At 34.8% G+C, this 19,884-nt stretch overlaps 1 protein-coding gene across 1 annotated transcript in view; it reads right to left on the bottom strand.

Annotated features, from left to right (window-relative positions):
* Window positions 1-5,039: 5,039 nt before the first annotated feature.
* The window catches only part of LOC106638924 (fuzzy planar cell polarity protein-like protein), a 34,259-nt gene continuing 19,414 nt past the window's right edge, over window positions 5,040-19,884 (bottom strand). Inside the window, exon 6 of the mRNA XM_089592338.1 lies at window positions 5,040-5,419. Within this exon, the coding sequence (XP_089448464.1) occupies window positions 5,047-5,419 (373 nt within the window). The 3' untranslated portion in view covers window positions 5,040-5,046. The remainder of the gene's footprint in view (window positions 5,420-19,884) is intronic.

Genomic DNA, 19,884 nt, shown 5'->3' with positions numbered 1-19,884 from the left:
TTTAAATAGTTTTTTCATGGCTTTTCGTTTCAGTCTTTGTGTATTGAGGACTTGATGGGAAAGGGGGAGTGGGTTGGTTATGATTGATTCCTTGTAAAAAGCAGAGTAAGGAGGAATTATTGCAATGAATTTTATTATTGTGTGGATAGGGTAGGAGGTCTGTGGGGAAGTTCTTTTGTTTGTTGCGTGGGTTTTTGGAGATTCTTAAAAATGGGTATAGGTGGTGATGGAGGTGGACATAGAAGGGGTGGTTGGGGAATCGTTGGGAGCACGGAGCCTTTCGAAGTTGATTGGCAAGGGTCCAGGCTTTTGTTTTGGTATGGTAATTCCTTTACGCAGCTATTGGTCCTCGTCATCTTCTTCCTGAATACGACCTACTCCCTTTTTTTCCTCAATGTCTCCCTTGCCTCGGCAACCAGGCCTGTTGCTGACACCTTGCCCAAGTATAACTCTTTAAACCGCTCAATCAGTGTCCTTTCTCTTTTTTGTTTTTTTATGCGTCGTTATGCCTGTTTCCATCTCATATCATTCTTGAATTGTAAGACGTTCAAGTTTTTCAATCGCGATATCATAATCAAGCTCAATATATTCATTATCTACCTCCTGGCTTCTCGTTGATTCGTGATCGATATTGAAGACGGAATCTTTCAAACACGTATCCACATGGAGTTCTTTGATGAGGGCTTCTAAGCATTGCCTAGTTCGTTTAATTTTTCGGTTTAACCGTTGTCGTTGACGTTGTACTTTCGTTTGTATAGTACGGCTGTAACTCGCTCTCGTGAAAGACTCCCCATGCTCCATTTCTATCGTTTGACAAATAAAACGTGGCGTTATTAATAATTTTAGAAATGGAATATGGTCCTTCGTAAAGTGCCATGAATTTAGCCGTTTTTCCGTCACACATAGATGAAAAAAGTTTAGTTTTTATGAGCACCTATTTCCCAACACATAGTTAATAAATGGTTTGATCATGTTATGTCTGTACGGGCGCAATTTTCTTTTCTTACTTATAAGTTCTATGTCGGAGGCTACCTTTTCTTTTAAACTAATTGAAGTATTGCTTGATATTTTTATCCATTTTTGACAGAAACGTGTGAGTTCTGTGTTTAGTTGAAGTTCAAATTGTGTGTGTTCTATTGTTTCGTGGTAATATTCGTTTATGCAGTCTTGGATAAAAGCTACCCAATTAGCCCAGCTGTTGTATTTATCTGTTACCAAAATTAGAAAACTCGTCCTAATTTCCTATTGACCTTTTTCACTGTATTTCTCTGGGGGTGTCTGATAGCAGAAAAACAAATTTTACTGTTCGCATTTTCTAATGCTTCCTTCCATTTTGCTGCGGTAAATTGTGTGTCCCATGGTCGATTATATCCGATTGGATTTGCCGTATGTGGGGATATAATGATTGAAAACTGTGGTGGGGGTATCTGCCTAATTCATTGGATATAGTACGACAAATTTTGTGAATATGTCTATTACTGCTAAAATATGTCGCACTCATCTTTTGAAGGTGGGTAATGGACCATAAAAGTCAATTGAGATTAAGTCTTTCGGATATTTAGGAATAATCGGTCGGGTTCCATAGTATGATCCAACTGTATATATTTTTGTTTTTTGGCATATGTCGTATGTGCGTAATATTCTTGAAGCAAATTTTTAAAACTTGGGATATGTAAAGTCTTCTTCAAGCATCTTAACGCATTTCATTGCCCAATGTGTGTATACATTTCATGTATTTCTAAAATTAATGATTTTGCTAAGTCATGGATTAGTAAAATTTTCTTTTTGCGATTACATAATTTAAAGAATGTTTCGTTCTCATAATGATACCGAATATAATGATGGTTGTTCTGAATGTTCCGTACAATATTTCCTAACTTCTCATCACTCCGTTGTAATTAAATATTTTTATGTGAGATATTATGTTCTTATTTGATTTTTGTGCTTATATTACAAATATATTTAATTTGTTTTTGTCATCGTTTTTTGACTTGTGTCCATACTGGCTCAATGTATCAGCTGCAATACTTAAGCTACCATTAATATGAGATATTTTAAAATCATAATCTTGAATTGCTAATATCCATCGGATTAGGCGTGAACTTGAAAGTTTACACGTCCTTAAGTATGTTATGGTATGATGATAGCACTAAATATATATATATATATATATATACATACATGAGAGCGCGGTGGCTCAGTCGGCTAGGTCGTGGATTGGCACGCGGGAGATCGTGGTTCGATTCCCGGCCACTGCGACTTTACGGGCAAGTACCTCTGTGATTTTTCACATGTGCTTTTTCACCACGCAATGCTCCTCGAGGAGGGCTTAGGCGACCTTCTCGCAGCAAAATTGCCTAATTTCCCCCTACCCCCCTCCCAGTAATGGGAGGCCTCCCATCCCTTTCCTTGCCCCTTTCCCAAGTGCTAAGTGCCCATAGTAGTGCCCTTATCAAAGGAGCCGGACGTAGAGCACTCTAATATATATAAATATATATATATATGTATGTATATATATATACATATATTAGTTTCCAAAATAAATGAACCAAATTTATTTAACGCCCAGACGACAGCTAGTAATTCAAGTTCTGTGGTAAAATAGTTTTTTTCGGCCCATTTTATTCGCTATGCGCCTGTCAGGTGGCGCTGTCAAGTGAGCGAAACTGTCCCTCGCTAAGATTGCCAGATTGCATGCAACCTTATAGAAATTTTTTTTTTAATAAATTAAAAAAAAGGTTATTAAGAGTGGATTGACGAAATAAATCAGTGATTTGAGCGTGTATTATGTTAGTTTACAGTAATTAGTTTTGTTTGGTGTTGTCATGTGTACTACAAGATTGGAAAAAATTAAAACATGGATTGCGACCGTAATAATATAGCATATATGAGTGCATTTATATGCTTGCACTTGTGTGCTGCTTAAAAAACACAAGTACTGCTGACATTTATCTATTTCTCATAACACAGTACTCAATAAATGTAAAAACAAATGACAGGTTAGGTTTTAGCTTTTACACATTTATATTACTTTACCGTGGATTACTTGTGTCCTTTAAGCTTTGCATAACTGTTAGCATGTATATGAACCTATATATGCTGTGTTATTACAGTCTCTATTTTTCCAATTTTGTAGTACACATGACAACACCAAACAAAATTTATTACTGTACACTAATATAATACACACTCAAATCACTGACTCATTTGGCCAGTTCACTCCTAATAACCTTTTTTTTAATTTATTTAAAAAATTTTCCTATAAGGCTCTGTACATTCTGGCAATCTCAGCGAGGGAAAATTTCTCTCACTGGACGGTGCCACCTAACATTTGCGCCTAGTGAATAGTCCAACTGGACATATATACGACTCTTTCTTTAATAATTTCTTTATTAATTATCTATTTGACAGAGAATGGCTACAAGTGCGGTGTAACTTGCATCCACATATAAAATAAACGGTTTACTGAGGTCAGGAGGTGTAAAAACAAATCATGGTTGAATACATTTTCAACGTGATTAAATGCTTGCAAGTATTTTTCCCCCTATTTCCAACACTGACCCTTACGGATAAATTTTAGTAGGGGCTCCATTTCGTACTATACTTTATCCGAAAATTTTACTAAAACTTAAAAATCCTTAACTTCCTTTGCATTTCGTGGTATGGAGATTTTTCTGATTTTTCTACTCTCTGTGGGCTGGGCTCAACGCCTTTTACAGATAAAATATGTCTCTGTAATTTAATTTCGTCGCAGCAGAACTCGATTTTTTTCAAATTTATGATTACATATTCTGCCGCAATTTTTTCAAAAAGTATACTTAAATATAATGAATGTTCTGAAAACGTTGTAGAAATACATAAGTAGTCATCTACAAAATCAATAATCAAATCTCGGATACCATCCAAAAGCGTTGTACAAAGTGTACCATCCAAAGTCTTGTGTAAAAAAGTACAAAAAAATAAAAGTTTGTTTTGTGTTTAGTTTCGGTTAGTTGTGTGCATTGAATACTGTAATTGAACAACATATCTATCTATATCGTATAATAAAGAATTTAATAAGTACTTTTATAGTTATAAGTATCAACATGTCTAGAATTAGAAAATTAAGTTACTCTGCTTTAATGAAAATTTTTAATACGAAAATAAAAAGAATTTCAAACATGGCAAAACTGAAGGATTAAATCGATTCTTATCATGGTGGTGTTACGTACGATAGCATAATATAGCTATGCGTCCGTGCGCCCCTCCTAGTTTGGGCCCTAAAGGATAGAAGAGTAGGGAACATAAGGAGATAGGAGCTAAGAGTGAGGAACATCGGAGAATACCTAGCAAGAGAGTTGGTTGATAGTAAGGAGTAGGTCCTTGGGTTCGCACGGTTAAGCACAACGCGCCTCTTCTTTCGTTTTTGACATTAATAAAGTACTTGATCAAAACTCTTTGTACTTATTTTGTGAGCACCCCGAGGACATAGAACCCCACATAACAGTGTCAAATTTAGTGATAGAACCAAATAAGAAAAAAGAAATTGGTAGAAATTAATAGTATCAGAAAGTGACAAATAAAAATTATACCAAAATTACTTTCATCCTGAATGTGTTCACAAGATAATATAGTGGTTTTCAATACAGCATAAGGTAAAAACTACTTACATGAGGAATAAATTATTTTGAAACTCGTAATGGAAAATATTTAAATTAATTTTATTTTTTATTTAAATACATATAAAACTAAATTACAAATAATTTGCATCAACCTAACTAAAGGCTACATTATGTATCCGTTTAAAGATATGAACTGCACAAAAATAATTATTTTAATGAATGGTTGAATGTCACGATGATTGACCATTCATAAAAAAAAGCATTAAATAATAAGTGACAATATAATTTTATAAACACAATGTGAAAATCATGTACCTTAAAGAAAAAAATTAAAGAATACAGCAATAGAAACAACAATACTAATATGATCATGCAAAGTTATTAGAAATATTTTCATACCTATAAGGTTTCTCTATTTTCTAAGATTTTAAGAGCGCTTTTGATACTACCAACAAATTTGCTTATCAGACACAAGTATTTTTAAAGTTTTTTGAGAAATAATTCTCATTGTGTGTGTTGGTACTGCCGATGGATATAATACACAAATAATATGTTCCGATTCCTTTAGTGCATGACACTTGTGATATTCTGAGCACCAATAGGTCTCTTTCGTATTCTTAAATTGTTCAGAACTTTTACACGATGATTGTTCAACTTTACGTTTCAGAGAATCAAAAGGTTGTGAAAGTATTTCTTCAGCGTGATGATAAAACGTTCTCAAAGTATCAAGACGATGAGTTCCTGAGCCATAATTTTTAGAATGCTGAGTGTTTCTACTAAGAATGTATTTTCCTATCTTGCAGTTGACTAAAAGAAATCTGAAAAAACATTTTAAAAAATTTTATTAATAAACTCTTACAATATGAATGATTTTTTATTTAAACTAATATCTCTAAAATCACATATAGTCTGAAAACTATGTTTGGAATGATAAATCATGGGATTTGTGCGAGACCAAGCTATTTCACTATCGAAAGCAAGAGCCAGATATTTCACTAATCAAATAAGGTTCTGCAACGGTTTTAATTAAACAGGAACCTGGTTAATAAAAACTACATAAAATTCTCTTATGTCTTAATTATAAGCAACAGTCTGATATGTTCGAATTGAAGGCCAGATTTGTTGTGTTGATATTTTGTAGCAAAAATCTTCTAAATGTGGGTACACTGAGAAAAGTGTTATTAGAAAAGGTATTATAAGTATAACAAAAATTACAATATTTTTCAGGATAGCTGAGACATACTCGCCCAATAACACAAAGTCTTATGTTGATAATAATTTTCATTACATTATAAAAAATTATTATAATAGGCCATTCTACAAAAATAACTACGGAGTACAATAAAAACTTCTACGTATAACATAGTAAAAATGGTGATGTCATAATTTTAGTTATACAGAATAGTAAATTTTATTATGACTTTTGCTGAATTTTGTTTATTGGAGAGTAGAAATCATTATGTTACATAGTACAAGATCTGATTTTATCGCATTGCTATTCAACATAGTAAAAATTAGGATGCTATATAATAAGAATCACTGATTCCCTATCGTAATATTTATAGTAACGTTGTAGATTAGGTTAGGCCTATTTGTGTAACACAACATCTTACTAATATATAAAGCAAATTCGCTAAAACCGTTGTAATCGCTAACCGCGAAAAATACTGAGCCGATTTTGCTGAAATTTTGTATACTGATTCTTCATGATTCCGAGATGGTTTTCGCATATTTCTTTTCTCAAAAAAGTTAATAACAATAGCGATAAATAAGCTCGAAATTTTGCTAAAATAAGCTAACTTTGGGCTTTAGTTCCATAGGATCTGCTAGGTGGCATCTATAGGTAAAATTCAAGCCACCCGTGTTCTGAATGATTTGACTCGGGGAAAATAATTTAGAGACCAATTAAAAATAACTTATTTATTGATGTAACAAACGTGTTATCGTTTAGGTGGACAAAATCGAACTGCCCCGAAGCGTAACCTCACAGTTCACAATGAAAAAAATAACATCGAGAAAAGCCCCATGGCAACGACAAACGACGAACGCTTCTATGGCCTACCGTCCGCGATGAACCTATTTGTTCTATCGCCCCGTGCCTCATTCGAATTGAGGAAAGTGCGGCCCCAGATGTTCCTTTTCGAACTCTGTGCGCGCGGCCTACTCAGAGCTTCAATTTTATCTCTGTGGTGAAACATTCTCAAATAATATACCGGGTTATTGAACGAGTAGCTGTGAGGTTGAATCGGGACATCCTCCCCCGCCGAACAAAACTGGAAGTTTAGTACAACTCACGCAAACTTAACTAGTTTTCTGCTTGGTCTTAAGAATAATCCATTTGAAGTTCGAACTTCTACGACTCGTACTTGGTCATTTGAACCTAAAAATACTCGCGTTACAACTCCCTTATTCCAACAATTACGATTTACATTTTTATCAAGAATTAAAACTAGGTCGTTTTCTTTCAAAGGTGCTTCTTTTTCATGCCACTTTTTACGAGTCATCAAGGTCGGCAAATGTTCACGCAGCCATCTTTTCCAGAATAAATCTGTATAATGTTGTGCTAAAAGCCATTGCTTGCGCGTACAGAATTTCTCAGTCTCAAATTTACTAATTCGAATTAACCCAGAGGATGTTCCTAGTAGAAAGTGATTTGGAGTTAAGGCCTCTTCGTCTTGAGGATCTACGGATACATGTGTGAGAGGCCGAGAGTTTACACAATGCTCGATTTTTATCAGTACCGTTCGTAAAACTTACTCACTAGGTACGCGATCTTTTAAAATAACACTTAAGGCTGATTTAACCGATCGAATAAGCCGTTCCCAAGCACCCCCCATATGCGATGCAGTCGGGGGATTGAATTTCCAGCTTATTTGCTTTTTATCAGCAAAACGTTTGATTACTTTACAGTTTAATTCTTGTAATGCTTTCTGGATTTCTTTAATCATACCTTTGAAATTACTTCCGTTATCACAGTAAATAACACTTGAAGTGCGTTGACGTGCAGAAAAGCGCCTTAGAGCCATAATAGCTGAGTCAGTGCTCAGACTATTTGCAAGTTCGATATGAATAGCACGTGTTGACATACAAGCAAATAACGCACCCCACCGTTTTTCGCGTCTTCTTCCGATATTAACTTCTATAGGTCCAAAATAATCCAGGCCACAATGAGTAAATGGAAGAACGCGACTTTCGAGTCTAGCTGATGGCAGCGCTGCCATTCTTGGATTCGCGGGTGTTCCCCTTAATATTCTGCAGATTATACATTTATTCACGATATTTCTTAAACAGTGCCTCAAGCCAATTATCCAAAATGTTTGACGTAATTCATTAACGACAGTTTCGTGACTTCCGTGATAATATTTCTCGTGAAAATATTTAATTATTTATTGTGGTAATACATCTTTAGCATCTAGAATGACTGGCAATTTATTAGTTTTGCTGGTATCTTTTAAATTTTCGAGTCGACCTTTTGCGCGTAATAGACCTTGATTATCTAAGTACGACTAAATTCAAAATTCTGCTGTTTTTGAAAACAAATTCGTTTTTCTTTAAACAATTCATTTAATTTCTAAACGATTTTGCTTGACTAATTTTTAAACACAATAACTCTGCTCTTGCTCGAAGACCAAGTGAATCTTTACTTTTTAATTTCCACAGTTTAACGTCCTTAAAAAATATTGACAACGCTTGAAAAATCTTGAAAAAATATTCGGTCTTATCCTCGCATTGAATTGACTTAAAATCACCCTTTGGCCAATTCTGCTCGGGTTTTCGTAAAAATTCAGGCCCCAATAACCACCTACTGTTTTTCTCTAGTGCACCAAATACACACCTAGTTCCTTCGTCCGCCGGATTATCTTTAGACTCTATCCAGAGCCAATTATCAATTTTTGAATTTTTTCGAATTTTGTTTAATCGATTTGATACATAACTTTTAAATTCATGTGGATCTTTCCGAATCCAAAATAAAACAATTCTCGAATCCGATCAAAAAAATTCGCGGGTAATTTTAAAATTGTGCTCGTCTTTGATTAATTTCGCTAATTGCGTCGCAAGAACTGCCGCTTGTAATTCCAAACGAGGAATTGATACGGAATTTTTATGTTGATCTTTATGTAATGGAACTATTCTACTGCGTGCCATAATAAAAGAAACATGATAAGAATCATCGATATTTAATTTAAATCGCCAATAAGCAACGGATGCAAAGGCCTTTGAACTTGCGTCGCAAAAAATGTGAAGCTCAGCTTCTTTAACTTGATGAGCTTTTACTTGATAACAGCGATATATTTCGCAAGTTTTCGCTTTTTCTAAAGCACCGAGCAATTGTTTCCATTTTAAAAATTCTGTGTCTCGTAGTTGTTGATCCCATTCAATTTTACTGCGCCAAATATCTTGCAACAAAATTCGCGATTGAATTAAGAGCGGAGTTAAGAAACTCAATGGGTCAAAAACTGACATCACAATGCTTAAGAATTCTCTTTTGGTAGGCCTTTTAAATCCCTGAAAAATTTCGTTCGTGATTTTATTACTGTTCACGTTAAATGATAATTTATGTTCTTGATTATTCCATTTTAAGCCTAAAACCTTCTCACCACCGCTTTCTTTTGTATGAATCTTAATTAAATTTTTTAAATCCATATTTTCACTCACGTTTAATAATACCTCACCCGAATTACTTGCCCAACCGTGCATTAACCAGTCTGCATTTTCGTTTATTTCTATTGCTTGTTTAACTCGCGATGACGCTTCTTCGATTGTTTCAGAACTATCTAAAAAATCATCCATGTAACAATTATTTATCAACCTTTTCGCTGTCTCTGGATATTTTTGACTAAGTAAAGTTGCATTTTTATTTTTAACATAAATAGCTGTGCAAGGAGAGCTCGTTGCACCAAATAACATTAGATATTCCTGAGGTTCGATCGACCTATCTCCCCCCCTCCACAAAAAGCGCTGCGCGTCGCGATCTTCGGTTCTAATCTTGATTTTCAAGAAAATATAGCGTATATCTACTTTCACAGCAAATGTATATTGGCGAAAGTGCATCAGCACTCCTGGTAAAGATTTTAACAAAGAAGGGCCCGGAAGTAATAAATCACTAAAACTGACAGAAGAGGTTTTCGACGCTGCATCAAAAACGAGTCTAACTTTTCCTGGTTTGTTTTTATTTTGGATCCCAAAATGTGGTAAATACCAAATTCTTTCTCCCGTTATTTCTCTATCAGCCTTTTCAGCAAACTCATTTAAAATGAATCTATACATCTCCTTATAATACATTTCCGCGTATTCCCTATTACGGTCGAATTTGTCTTCAAGCTTCCGCAGCCTATCAAATGCGTTCGGTCTACTACCTGGTAAAGAAATATTTTCAGATTTCCACAAAAGGCCCGTTACCCATCCAGAATTTGTGTGTTGACACGTATCATTCAAAATTTCGAGCGCTCTTTTATTTTCGATATTCGACTCTTTTTCTTCGAGATCGAAAAAATCTATTTCAAAATAAAACTTGATTAAATTTTCCAAGTTATCATTTTTAGAATAAGACCGTTAACATTCATTGTCAGTATTTACTTGTCAAATTTTATCTGGACCTGAATGACCGTTAATGGTCCATCCTAGTAAACATCGTGAAATGGTCATATTATTGTGAAATTCAAAACACTCTCGAATAAGTATTAAATTACAATAATCTTGTCCTATTAGCATAACAGGGGCTTCACTATAAGATTCAACGTTAATACCAGTCTTGTTGTGACAATATTTTGTAAGGTCTTCGCTGACAGTCTGAACTGAAAGTCCTAAATTTTTTATGATCAAAATGTTTTTTAGCGAAAAAATACTTGATTCACCTTAAATTTTAACATCCACCTTTTCACTTGACATTACGGTCGCACTCTCATCCCCTAAAACTTTCAGTGCTATATTGATTTTTGAGCCTTTTAATTCTAATTCTTTCTAATTCTGAGACAAGCTTTGAATCGATCAAAGTAGGTTGAGATGCATTATCTAATAAAGCGTAAATTTTCTTCGATTTTTCTTTTCCGAAGATAGTAACGGAAATAATTTTTTTAAATTTCCCTGTTGTAAGTCAAGAGGACGTATTTATCGATTGAAAAACATCTACCTTCAATCCAGAGGTTATAAATGGTTCACTACTTTGAGTTGGAACATTTTCAATTTTAAAATCAACGTTTTTCGGAACGAAATGAAGAAGGGTGTGATGATTGCGACCGCACTGTCCACATCGTAAGTTCTTGTTACAATCACGACGAGGATGACCACTTTCAAGACAGCCGTAACACAGTCTATTAGCTCTTGCGATTTTCCACTGCTGTAGCATTTGAATTTTCTTAAAATCAATACAGTTCTCAATCAAATGATTATTTCTTCCGCAACATAAACAATTAGTATCAGAAGTTTTATTACTCTTACGCGTTTCATAATTCATTCTTTTGTTTACATTTGTAGTCAAAACTAATTTCTGATCGGATTGAGAGTGATTACTATTTTTCTCAGTTCGACGTGAAACTGCCTCGTTCAAATGCACATCGATTACACCCGTTTTTACAAACATTTCAGCTTCAATAAATACAAATTCGGCAATTTTTTCTATCTCAGATTTGTTCATATCTTCTTTGATTGCAAAACCAACATAATCGTGAATCATTGAGCGAGGTAATTTTTGTAATAATCCTTTCTTAAGATTTAGACTGTGCAAGTATCCTGTAATGCCAAAAGATTTTATTCCCGTCACAGCATTTTTCAATGTGGTTGCAAATTCAGTCAACGAAATTTTATTTGATTCGATCTCTGGTAAATTTTTAATTTCTGTAATAATTTTATTAATGATTAACCTTTTATTACCGAACCTCATTTCCAATGTTGACATAATTTCTTGTGCATTACCTAAAGAAAATAAAATCTTAGCGACGTTATGCGCTTCAACGGAAAGTGCTTCAAAAAGACGCGTGACATTTTTTTTATCAGAATAGCCTCCTAAATCGGTTGAGGTTTCGAATGCTTGCTTAAAACGTTACCAATCGAGAGGATCTCCTGAGAACTTTGGCAAAAGTTTTGCTGATGTCATTCTGTTCATGAATCTTGAACTTTCATTATTTAAAGACGAATTTTTGTTAGCAGTTGCTAAAGTTTTTTCCATTGCATTTACTAACCTATTCACTGGATCTTCTCTCGATTGGGTATTGTCATGATTTGAGCTGTGCATTAGTCTGTCGAGTTTTTCGCGCATATTTTCATAATCATCAACTTCTGATACATCGTCATCCGATGACGATTCAGTTCCGAAATTATTTCCTTCTGCTTGTTCAAATTCTAACCTGTTCTCAAAATAAAGGCTACTAGCATCGCTTTCTTCTTCATCATCAGTTCGCATTACTTAATTCAACACTGCTTCGTTGACTGCTACGGGATGACGGAACGCTTGATATATATTCGCCGCCCGCAGTTGTTTATCGATAACTGTCGCTGCTACTGGACGACGTGGTGCGCGAGCACGCGCTGCCTCTGGTTGACGGGCCAAGGCCGGAGCTTGCAGGAGCTCGACAGCCGCCTCTTTTGGTAGTCGACACGGCGCGCGAGTACGTGCTGCTGCTGGCTGACGGGCCAGGACCGGAGCTTGCGGCAACTCGACAGCCACCTCTGATGGTGGACGACGCGGCGCGCGAGCGCGCGCTGCCGCTGGCTGACGGGCCAGGACCGGAGCTTGCGGCAGCTCGATAGCCGCCTCTGGTGGTGGACGACGCGGCGCGCGATGTTGCACTGCTTCTTGGACGGGACTCGGGTTGCTGTGGACCGATTTCCTCTCGCGGAAGTCGTAGGTTTCCAAAAATGTCGCCAACATCAGCTGAAGCGCCTCGATTCCTCTGTGGTCGAGTTCGCTTGACGTTGTTGGCCTCAAGAGATGGAGCTTTTCTTTTCCGTCCGCTCATTTTCCCACGAGTCAATTGAATTGTCCCGGGTTTCGGCACCAAATGTTCTGAATGATTTGACTCGGGGAAAATAATTTAGAGACCAATTGGAAATAACTTATTTATTGATGTAACAAACGTGTTATAGTTTAGGCGGACAAAATCGAACTGCCCCGAAGCGTAACCTCACAGTTCACAATGAAAAAAATAATATCGAGAAAAGCCCCATGGCAATGACAAACGACGAACACTTTTATGGCCTACCATCCGCGATGAACCTATTTGTTCTATCGCCCCGTACCTCATTTGAATTGAGGAAAGTGTGGCCCCAGATGTTCCTTTTCGAACTCTGTGCGCGCGGCCTACTCAGAGCTTCAATTTTATCTCTGTGGTGAAGCATTCTCAAATAATATAACGGGTTATTGAACGAGTAACTGTGAGGTTGAACCGGAACAACCCGCAACCAAAGATAGTGAAGAGTGGTTATAAGAAGCCCCATCGTGTAGACAATAATCGCAGTCGATCATTGGCACTACACCAAGAACAGAGGAGTCCGTCGTGCAGCTGAGCATCCTGGCTACCGATGACACTCTTCTTTCATGGGCAAGCGAAATAAATCGGTTTTTACCCTGGATCCCGAAAATAAACGAGAGCCACCAAAAAACAGGCGTTCGGAACGTCAACGTCTCCGGTGGAATACCAGGAAACGTTTCTAACCAGCTCCAGCTCTTCAGAGCTTTGTGGCCATTCAACCATCCAACCTGGTGCCGTCAGAAAATTTTCCGCTTCAAATTCGAGACAGCAAAAGACAGACCTGAAGAGTACGGGCAGCCCGGCCTCCTTAGTGGTCGTCCCAACGGCACATTTACAGAAAAGGTATTCTCCACGCCCACTTTCCTGACTACCGATTAATGGTTGGTTATCCGGGGAACGACCTGAAGACGAGATATTCTTTGGTCAGCGGCGTACTTCTCTTGCTGTACGGTCTCCGTAGACGCAGACTGAAAGGACAAGCGTCAAGCTACCTGCAGCTGGCTCTTCATCATCAAGAATAATAATAAGGAATAGCTGCAAGTTTCACCACCGGCCCTTTTTGGCCCATTGCAAGTATTAACGTTCCCTACTTAACCATCAATCTCATCGGTTCTTTTAAGGGCCACCTAAGTTTAAATTACCTTGCCAACTAATACATTTTTACAACGATTTCTGGAGACTATTCGTTAACTCAAAGACTATGTAAAGCTGGCCACCATTAAACCAAGTCAGTCATTCACTGGCAGACGTCACGAGCAGAGTTGTTCGTCGCAATGCTGGGAACCCCAGAGACCGACGACCCTATATTATCCTCTCAACTTTAAGCATTCAACCAGGAATCACCGATGTTCTCCAAGGTCTGCGCTGGGCAAACCTAACTGCTATGAAGAAAAAATAATAAACGTGAGCCAACGGGACAGTTACCAATGGGCAAGCATCACGAACCAACGTTTCCACCTTAAATAACCAAAACAACTGAGTCTGAAAAAAAAGTGCCTTAGACACCGTCTTCGACGTTATACCAGGAGACGTTGGGAAAGAACTTTACAACTAGCTCCAAAGCTTCAAACCATGAGGTATCCAGGCAGTCACGTTTGCTGGAAACTTCAGTCAAGAAAGACTTTACTTAAGAAGCTCACCAGTCCTTTTCAGGTTCATTGGACGTCAAACTACCTTGCCAACAAATACATAACAACCTAATAAAGTTGAAAAAAAATAGCATTTAGGGCTCACAAGAGTCTCAACTATGCCAAAAGTTACAAGAAGTCGAATTAGAAGGAAAACTTCAAAAGCATCTTATGAATACAATTTTCGGCGTCAAGCAAATGACGAAAGAATTTATTCAGTGAAAGATCAGCTTTTCACTATAACCCTCATAGTAATCTCTTGAATCTTTCCGATTTTTGAATAGGTAGAATATGTATTTGTATTCTTGTTGTGATAAATAACGTAGAGATTAAGCTCCAGGACTTTGTTGCTCTGATAAAAAAGTTGAGATGAGAGAAATAATTTTTTAATGATAAATTTTTTGTGAGCTTTGAATCTTAACAGCTTAAAAAAATAGCCCTTTTCGTAAATTATATGGGAGAAACTGCAAATCAATGGCCCCTAATGGCCAATAATTATTTTATGGTATAAGGAATTTACGGTACTTTTCAGCATAATTATATTTTTTTTAATTTTTACAGCTTGTTATTTGGTCAAATAAACTGTATGGACTCCGAACCAATATATTTCTAATGAGAAAATTTTTGTAGTGAGAAGTGTCAGAACTAGATGTATAATTTTTCAATGAAAACATTTCCTTTCATGTCAACACACTACGGTGTTCCATTTAGTAAGTCTCGGGCGAAGCCGTGACGGGGGGGGGGCACTTGTATATATATATTTGTATATACATTTTTATTTATTTAAGTGTACTGACTCCTTCAGAAGTATGTACACATATATATAGATATATATGGGTATCCCGAGTTTTGAACAGAGCCGAGCGTTTGCAAACGTCGGAGGTGCAAGCAGTCAACAATGTAGATACTGCATTAAAACTACACTTCTTCACAAAAAACTTTAAGATCTTACAAGTTAGTGTAAGCATATTTAAATTAACTGACAAATTTTTGTGTCGGGAGCATTCGTATTTGTAAATCCAACTTCTATAAAACTAGTACTTTGTTGCCTAACCCTATTGTGTGTATGGTTCTCTAGGTATAAGCAATTTTATATTCCTAAATAAAAATACCATTCTTGTTCAGTTTTCTTCTTTAGAACCTTTGTTTCAAATAATACATGCAATTTTGTTTTGTTCTAAGAAGTACTTATTCATTACCAAAAATATGAATAACTGCTTTTACAACGAAAACTTACAAGCATACAAAATTTCAGATGCAAATGATTTTTTTTGGAATAAAGTCAATGAAGAAGATTTAACTAACTGTTGTGTAACTTATATAGTGTTACTGTGTAATGGTAATCAGTATGTTTATAAAAATTGGATTTAAAGGTTGTAAACATATAAACTGAAAATTTAAATAAAGTTTTTTGTATAAAAAATTGCAGTTGTTACTTTAAAATGTGTATATCTATATCCGTAAATACTACAATATTAATAAGTTTTTCTTTTTCAAGTATCGTTTGTATAACGTACGTATGTACAGCATATGAACTCTATCGATACATTCGCTATCACAAGTTGGCATAGTTCAGTGGTTAACACCCATCTCCGGTGCCACAGGATGGAGGTTCGAGTCCCGGGGGATTCGAATTTTTCTAACACTCTTTTCTCTATATTTCAAGCATATACGTTAAAATACATCAATAATAATATAATTAAAATTATATGACTTACGTGACAGATAATTCCTACCCAATCATCAATTTACTTGTTGCTAAGTATTGCAACGAGTCAGATAAAAACCCATGAGTATCCAAATATTTCCAACTTTGTATTTATGTTTTATAGGTTTCAATCATATCAACATATCATACCTTTTTATCTTATCTTGTCTTGTTTAATAATAAAAATAAAGTTTGCAATAATTGTACAGTACGTTGTTACTGTACTGTAAAAATTTTTGATCATGATAAGAAAACAAAATGAAAAAACTGGTATCTTTTAGACTCGAAATAATTATTTGAAGTATATTGCTTAGGAAGTGCTGCCTTGTATAATAAATTTCTTTGTACATCATATTATATACTTTAAATGATATACGTGATGTTTCCATCAGTAATTTTTTTTAGTTTTGTTTGTATTAAAATTTCATGTTAGGTATGGTTGAGTAAGAGTTTTGTTTTCCATTCGTCATTAGAATATTAAAAGTCATTTATCAAGCTGTCATAATAAATATTAAAAAAACAGTTATTTGTCCGTTCAATAATGAATGAATCTATTCTTGGAATGTTTGCTCCATGACAAAGTTTTACCGGTGAAATAAGTTTTACGGTCTATTTCTATATAACTTAGTGCAGTCTATTTGGAAAGTTTGGCATTGGCTCTTTATAGGTTCTCTTAATAATTTTCCGCATTTTAATCAATCAGTTTGAAATTTTAAGGTAAGATATTAATTGTTCTGTGAAAAAAGATTTTTACTGCTATTATATAATTTATGAACGTTTTTTTCGCTTAATACGTAATGCATTTATCTGCAACAAAAAAATGATTTTAATTAGAGTAATTTTGTTCCCAAGGAGACTACAGACGGTCGCATCAATTACAATTTATTAAAAACTTAAGAAATCAGAGGTGATAATAGTTCCTTGTTGCACTCTATCAGCTATGGGTAAAATTTTCTGAGAATTATAATCGATAAAAAACGTGAAGAGTTTTTTTTATCAGTGATCACGTTCACTATAAATTTTAACAATTGAAATACGCACATTCGTTGTTATGTAATTTTAAAATCAGACCCCTTATCCAAATAGTGTTAAACGCCTTCTTAAGTGCTGGGGGACACGTTTTTGAAAACAACCAGTGGTCAGTGGGTGCTTGGGTACCCACGTATGGAGTATATAAGTTATACTTCTCTGGCAGATAATATATGAATGTAGATATATCTTTTACGAAAAGATACATTAAATAACCCACTGCAACGTATCAAAGGTAATACAACTATTGGAGCTCCCACACTCTTTAGAATAAAGATATATGGTTATACTATTAATAATCAAAAAATTAGAAAGAAGACTATATTTAAAACAACTTTATAGGCTGACAAGATTTCTATCGTCGTACTTTTACATATCACGTACGCTCACACTCATTCTCGGTCGTGTATTTAACAACCAGAATTTATATTTAAAAGAAGGGCTCGAAATTAATGAACACCCATTTTAATTAATAAATGTTTGTTTAATTATCAAGAATAAGCGATTAACATGTTATCAATAAAATGTGTTGCAAACATAATAATAAACTATGCGTTATGAATAAAATTAACTGTACCATTTGACACATGTAAATTTTTCTTAAATGAAGAACTGTATAAACAGTTATTAATTAATTTATTCCAAAATTTACACATTAATTAATATGTAATTAATGTTCAATAGTGTATAAAAAGCTGCTACTGGAAAACATTATTTTCAAAGTCTTAAACAAAAATAAATTATGTAAATAATTTATTAATGTATAAAATTTAATAAAAAATGTTAGAACAAGAGCTTGTATACAGCTCCATCTGAACTTATATGTAAGTACTAAGTATGTACGCACCTGGTGCGGCGCATTAGGCCAGTTCAGTTGATTGCTAGCCTTTAGTCAGTAAGCACTGCAACAGTTTTTGTAAAGATGGTAAGAAGGCGAAATAATGACGACAGCACCCTTTTATAATAAAACTTATTCTATTTTTTATGACAAAGTGCTCAGTGATTTTTCTTTTCTATCCCAGCATTTTTTCCAAATACCAAAAGCCTGGTGCAGTGGACTTGAATTTGCCAACAAAAGAAATGGCAATCGAACATGTAACCTTAAAAAATAATCAAGTAAAATTGCATTTACAAGGAAACGATCCATAGAAATCATCTAATTTTTTTGCATGATAGAACACTACTATTAGGTAAAAAATATTACTATTGAATAAACATATACAATTTTTACATGGATCTACAAAATTTTTTTTCATAAAATAAGAAAGAAGGGCTTAACTATGCGTGAAAGCGTATGTGTCGATATATCCGTATAAACTAAATAACTGCCATATGTGAATTTGCGCTCCCCTCACCACTCTGAACTTTTTCCCCACTAACTGTGATAAACGTCCTCAACTCAAGAAACTACGTACCCACGAATGAAAAAATTATGACAGAATAAGACGTAATAAGAATCAATTACTATGACAATAGATCCTCGTATGATTAAACCATTATTGGAAAAAAGATATAAAAAACGAACAACTGTTAAAAAAACTTTTGAAAAAGATGAGAACTCTGTATGAAAAATTATTGGTTGATTTTAGAACTAACAAATTAATGAAAGCTTAATAAATACTCATTATTAAATAGAAAAGTTGCAACTTAAAATTATTTCTTCAAAAATAAAAAAAATTATTTAGTAACATATATAATTAAATAATACGGTTATCATTTGAATAAACCATGCATTTAAAAACAAGTTAATTTATTGATAGAAAATTAATACTTCAATTTAAAACAAGTTGGTACCATACTGAAACAGAAGTAACAGGTATATTGTATTCATGGATGATTCATACATCAGTAAATACTATGTTTGGCTAGTATGCAAGTTGCCGTTAGATCAAGCCCAGTGAAAAGTGTTTTCTTTTTTATAATTGAATAAAAATTTGGATAAAAATTAATAGTTTACTGTACTTGTAACTCTCTTGTCCCTTCTCTTCTCAGTCCCGATACTGGAAGTGTTGTTTGTTGCAACATCATCCCCAACAACTACTTCATTTATCAAAATTAAAAATCCAAAATTGTTTGAAGTTGCTCTTCCACATTCTTTTAAGAGTGTTATTCAAAATTTTCATACGGACAATTGTGTAAATGATTCTGACACCATGGAAGAAGCAAAGAAACGTGTATTCGAAGTAATTGAAACTAATGAAAACACAAGTTGGGAAATGCACGGTTGGGCATCGAATGATTTAGAAATCCTAAAACATGATTATAAAGATAAATGAAATCCTAAGAACCACACATGTTTAAAGATGAAAACAAGTGAGTATTCTGAAAAAATGATTCTGATAAAATGTGAATTTTTAAGGGTAATAAAATCAATTTTTGATTTCCTTGGCTTCGTCGCTTGCTTTTCAATTCAAGCTCAAACATCAATGCAAAAGATTTGGCTAAGCAGAATTTCAAAGAATGAAAAATAAGAAAATGCTAAAATTTAACTTGAACTACAGTTGTTTTAAGCTATAAAAATACTTGAAAGTGTTAAAATTTCATTTTGTGATGCGGGTACCCAAGTCTTCGCTACGGTTGCTTGCTAGAGATTTGAAGTAGTTATTAGATGAGTTTTACCACCTGGGCCTCAGACACAGAGCAAGGAAATGTAGGCAGCGTGCTTTGATCTCCAGCTGTAGTGATACTCTAGGAGTATCTGAACACCTACCCACACTACTACCTCGTTCGCCATTTTCAGTTAGATAGTCCGGAGTGTGCGTTGCATGCTTTATACTTAGTTCATTTTTATTCTATGTGTGTACAAAACTATAACACTTTTATTCTCAAAATTTATAATTCATGATCTTAATTTCTTATTACATTATACATTTTTGCATATTTATAAAGGTTTTGATGGTGTGAACACTAAAGAATTATAATGATAGAAATGGGGGAAATTAGAAAGATAG

Source organism: Copidosoma floridanum, unplaced genomic scaffold (genome assembly GCF_036245765.1).
Source record: "Copidosoma floridanum isolate Cflo_tuat_1 unplaced genomic scaffold, Cflo_Japanese_pri ptg000001l, whole genome shotgun sequence".
In the NCBI taxonomy this organism is placed as follows: domain Eukaryota; kingdom Metazoa; phylum Arthropoda; class Insecta; order Hymenoptera; family Encyrtidae; genus Copidosoma; species Copidosoma floridanum.
This window is presented reverse-complemented; position numbering and strand designations above follow the sequence as displayed.